Source organism: Mercurialis annua, linkage group LG7, assembly GCF_937616625.2.
Source record: "Mercurialis annua linkage group LG7, ddMerAnnu1.2, whole genome shotgun sequence".
NCBI classification, from domain to species: domain Eukaryota; kingdom Viridiplantae; phylum Streptophyta; class Magnoliopsida; order Malpighiales; family Euphorbiaceae; genus Mercurialis; species Mercurialis annua.
Window position 1 is genome coordinate 10,633,990 of NC_065576.1, and position 5,300 is coordinate 10,639,289.

The 5,300-nt window shown below is 32.5% G+C and overlaps 1 protein-coding gene across 1 annotated transcript; it reads right to left on the reverse strand.

Moving 5' to 3' along the window:
- Positions 1-3,267: 3,267 nt before the first annotated feature.
- On the reverse strand, positions 3,268-5,099 carry LOC126656781 (uncharacterized). Its single transcript, XM_050351399.1, has 4 exons — positions 4,968-5,099; positions 4,466-4,530; positions 3,900-4,377; positions 3,268-3,813 (listed from the first exon to the last, which is right to left on the reverse strand). Exons 1-4 carry the CDS (start codon positions 5,097-5,099, stop codon positions 3,268-3,270), a joined length of 1,221 nt encoding a protein of 406 aa, XP_050207356.1.
- Positions 5,100-5,300: the final 201 nt, after the last annotated feature.

The following is a 5,300-nucleotide window of genomic DNA, read 5'->3' on the forward strand; positions in this document are numbered from 1 at the left end:
ATATTACGGATTGCAACCGAGTCATTTCCAGTGTGACTATATCATCTACATAAACAAGCAAGATTGTGAAGTGATTTTCTTGTAAAATAGTGAATTATGAGATATTTACAGCAAATTGTTTGAAACCAAGAGTGTGTTAGGAACTAGAAAGCTTCTAAAACCAACATCTATATGCTTGATTCAACCTGTATATAAACTTTCTTAATTTACAAACACAATTATCATCTACTTTGAAAAATCTTGTGGCAATTTCATATATACTTCCTCATGGAGTTCTCCATGTAAAAACTCATTATGAACATCTAATTGATGAAGTTCGCAATGGCGAATAACTGTAACCGACAACAAACAGCGTAAAGTAATGAGTTTCGCTACCGGAGCGAAGGTATCATGGTAATCCAACCCTTCTATCTATGTATACCCCTTTTTGACAAGTCTTGCTTTAAAACGTTCTACACTTCTATCAGACTTGTACTTGATTTCATATACCCATTTTGAATCAATCATCTGTATTCCATGAGGAAGATTTTCCATATTTGATGATCTTTTATACTTGAATTTCTTGCTCCATAGCATGTTTCCAACGTGAATCTTTAATTGCTTTGTGAAAAGATTTAGGTTCTTCCACAGAGGTTATAAAGTCTAAGAAGGCTTTATGAGAGTGATCAAATTTAAAAAATAATAAAGTTTATGAAAAAGGATAGACCTTGCCAGGTTTTGTTGATCTAGAGCATTTCATGATGGTGCTAGCAATAGTAATAGCTCATAATTGAAACTAGAGAGTTTTGTGATATATGCCTGGTCCTTTGTGGTCGTAGTGGTTAAGCTGATTGGGTTTCAAGTATTGTTGGATCAGTATTTACTAGTTCAAGTGAGATATGAGTCAACGAATCATATAAATTTGAATTTTGGGTGCCAAATATAGGTTCTAGGTCAGTATTTGATGGGGCTATAAATTCAGGTTCCACATTAGTATTCTCATTTTGATTTTCAGGAAAAATGGGGACATTTCGGTTTAAAGATGTAAATGTAATATTGTATTTTTTTTTATTTTAAAAATGTCCCAAATCAAAAAGAAGTGTGCTTATGCTAATGTGTCATTGACATGAGTTACCACTTATTTTTCATGCGTGAAAAACATATTGAAAAAGATGCAATGACCTAAAAAAGACCAAGCATTCTGTAAAAAATTTCATTATGTCCAAACTTTAAAATGTTTTTCATACATGACAAATATGTGGAAGTCCATGTCAACGACCCGTTAGCATTATTAAATTCTTTTTTAGGTTTAGACATTTTTAAAACGATATAATACGATTTTATACATTATCAAAACGTTCTAAAGTTTGGACAGAATATGACTGTCGGCAAACGTTTGAGTTTTCTTGGTTTTAGGCCTTTATAAAAGGATCATCAAATTAAGTTATTCAATTACTTATTAAAACAACTAATTTTATATTTAATTTTTTATTGTCAAATAATACTATACTGTTTATTGAATAAAAGATCAATTCACCCCTTCAACTTGGCACAAAGTATTAAAAAGGTCATTCTCAAGAAAATTGGTAAAAAAAACCCACAAATTTGGAAAATCATATCAAATTTCCCTCCCTTAGTCGTACTCCCATACGTGAATATACACGCTACACTACCAAACTGGCAAAAAATTTAACATGATCCTCAATATTTATTTTATTCTTTAAACTGGCACTTAATGATTTCAAATATCGATTATTGCCTTATAATTTTAATAGTTCAAATATCATATTAATTTTAAAGTAAAATTTAATGTAATATCCTGTATATTTTTGGTAATATTTTCGATAAGTTTTCGACGTTGTCGGTATATGCGTGATCGGTTTATAGATTCTTGTCGTATTGTGATGCCTTAATTTTTAACATGTGTTTCTATTAGTGTTTGTTTTTGGTTCGGGATCGTATTCCACTTATATTCTTTAATAAATTTCAAGTTTTACGTATTTAAGCAGACAATCGATCATCTAGGGTTTCATATTCGGACCAGTAGGTTTGACGATCCAGTAAACGATCTTCTACTGTGAAAATTGTCCGCTGAATATTATATATATATGTATATATAGGCTAATTTTTTTTTGTTTTTATTTTAAAATGACTTTCTTATGAATTAAATAATTTGCTCTCCGTTTTAACTTGATTTTTCAGCTAATGTTTCATGAAATTATAAACTAAAACCACACATCATTTTTATATGAAAAATTAAACACTTTGGTGGAAGAAATTTCTACATGCATTGATATATTTAAGTTTAATCAAGAATGGTTTATAAGCTCTATTAGATGATTTCTCTCTAAATGCTTACCCAAATCAACTTGTTTTGAAAGGATAGCATTTAAAGGTATTTAGAAATTAATTTTTTTTATTATTCTTCAATTGCATGTTGATATTTTGATGACAATTGTTGTGGGAGAATATCTGAATATATAATTTATTGATAAATTATTAATTCTTGAAGTGATGATCGAATGACATTGCATGTTTGAATTTGACATTTAAATGGTGATTAGAGTTTTAATATATTGGATTGATGACTTTGATTTAAAAAGTGGACTACTATTCGTCGCCCCAAAATTACTACACACCGCCTCTAATATTACCTAAATACCCTAACCCTATCTAATATTCAAAAAAAAATCAAATCCTCTCAACACCACCTAAACCCAACGACCGAATTTGTAATAAAAATGTCGGAATCTAGCCGAAATAGAGGACGGAAACCTCCGGTAAGTGATCAGAATTGCTATTTTAATGTTTTTTTTGTTTTTAATTTTTTTTTTCGGGCTGGTGTCCTCAAATGACGATAGCCCAGAAAACTATTGTCCCTCTAGGATGGTAGTTTTGAGGACCACCGTCCCAGATGGACGGTAGTTTGAAGAATACCGTCCGTAGATCATATTTGCTGGCGGCGACTGAATTTATTTTGAAAAAACAATTATAATAAAATAAAATAATTATTTTAAAGTAATTAAAATTAATTAGTTTAGTTCGATTAAATTGAATTTAAGTAGTATTAGTTTAGGTTTCAGAATATAATCTTTTAGTTAATTTAATTTTATTATTTTTAGTTTAGTTCGGTTAAATTAGGTTTTAGGATATAATCTTTTAGTTAATTAGTATTAGATTAGTATTTATGATTATAATCCGTTAGTTAATTTAATTTTATTGGGACTATATAACTTTGTCCACCTTCGTCCGAATTGTGTCAAGAGCACCAGTATTAGAGTTGAGCCACTATTTTAGCTGAGCATGTGCACTCTCCACTCTCGACGTAGTGGTGTGTCCAAAATGTAGGACTTTGTTCGTCCAGCATGATACGAACTTCTCTTTGTGCATCAACCAAATCCGCTCAATATATAGTATCACTGCTGGAAATGCTCTAACCCGATCTCTCATGGTGGTCAAAGATGCCTCATATTGTTTATCTGTTTGAGCCTTAATAATTTTCTTCCACGTATTCATGAAAGTTTCAGTCAATCCTCTGTCTTTCCCACATAATCTGGAAACTATGTCTTCTACATCCTTACTTATGTGCCACGTACAAAGTAGATGAGAAGTATGTGAGAATATCTCTTTCACTGGTCTAAGCAGCCCCAACTCCCGATCAGCAAGAATAGCGGTCGGCTGCACGTGGTCGCCAATCAAAAACCTTAGCCTCTCCAATATCCAACTGTAGCTCCCATCAGTCTCATACTTCATAATTGCATATGAAACATAGAAGTTCTTGTTGGAAGGAGTTATCTCAATAATCTCAAAGAAAGGCATGTGGTACTTGTTAGTCTTATACGTGTAATTTATACCGATCAACAGTAATAGGTTCGGACTAACCTCACAGAGTCAGGATGCGCTATGAAAAGGTGGGTCACCACACCTGTGCTCTCCTCAGCAAGCGTCCAATGTAAATAGTTGTGCGTCTGAGCCAAATGATAACACTGACCTACCACATCTCTATCCTCAAAGCTGGACTTCCTCAAATTATCTCTATAGTTGTACACATGCCTTCTTGTAGGGTTGTCAGATGGAATTGTTTCTTGCAAAGTCGCCAAAATAGCTCGCGACTTAGCTTGTGCCGCACTCATATCCCGCACAATCAATTTAGCCGCAACACTCAGTCCTCTCATCTGATGGTATCCCTCAGGATACACAGTTAAGGGATGATTGTGCATACTCGAGATCCGAGGCTTCGTAAGAATAATCCATGCGTTCCCAATTAATTTAACCATAATCTTGAAAGTGCATTTGCAAGCCTTCATTTTCGTATTTTTTCTTGAAAACAAATCTGAATCTGTGAACGATCCTCTGTACTGCTCACCCTGAGCACATTTCAAAAGTTTCCGTGTCCCCCTGTTCTTGTGAGACGAAATAACCAACTCAAACCCAATCCGTATAGTAATTTTTTGCCCAATTAATTGTTTTGGCGTCACTTTCAAACCCGTTTTTAGAAAATAATTGTCCATTATAATCAATACCGTTACTGACCAAATCTTTTATATGAACCTGCAAAACGTAAATAACTAATATTAACAATTGCAACAATTTTCTGTAATTTAAATTAAATTACACCAGTTAAATGAAATTACACTAATAAAATTAAATTAACTAACAGATTATAATCTTAAACTCTAAACTAATACTAATTAAATAAAGGATTATATCCTAAAACCTAATTTAAACGAACTAAACTAAAAATAATAAAATGAAATTAACTAAAGGATTATATCCTAAATCATACTACTTAAATTTAATTTAATCGAACTAAACTTATTAATTTTAATTACTCTAAAATAATTATTTTATTTAACTATTTAAAAAAAAAAATATGTCGGCGGGGACGGCTCTGGTCGCCGCCAACAGATCAGGACTATCGTCCTAGAGGGACGGTATGTATAAATTAAAAATTATACAGTTCCTCTAATTTGAAAATTGAAAATTACCCGAACTTCGAGTATCTCTAAGGTAGGGGAGCTCGCAATCAAACAAAGAATAAGAGAGACAAGACGGCTCGTCTGAAAATGCACTTTCAGTTTAAGAACCCTAACACAACCAAGAGAAAGTTTCCTCGGCATGCTTCCACCGCTCAGTTACTTTAAGAAAAAAATACAGGTATATAAATTAAAGACGTAGAACTGCACAAACTAAATCAACAATACAAAGAGTCTGACATGAATGGCTTACCTGCAAAAGGTTATATCTGAGAAGGAAGTGCTCGACGATACGCATACTTTTGAAAAGTTCCATTCGTTCACAGCTAGACATTGTTTAACAAT

Excerpts from the sequence above, each read along its gene's own strand:
- LOC126656781 (XM_050351399.1), bottom strand. The coding sequence starts at position 5,099 with ATGCCGAGGAAACTTTCTCTTGGTTGTGTTAGGGTTCTTAAACTGAAA. Across the intron at positions 4,531-4,967 it reads TAGAGATACTCGAAGTTCGG|GTTCATATAAAAGATTTGGT; the intron begins GTAATTTTCAAT and ends TACGTTTTGCAG. Across the intron at positions 3,814-3,899 it reads CTGAGGAGAGCACAGGTGTG|ACTAACAAGTACCACATGCC; the intron begins GTGACCCACCTT and ends TACACGTATAAG.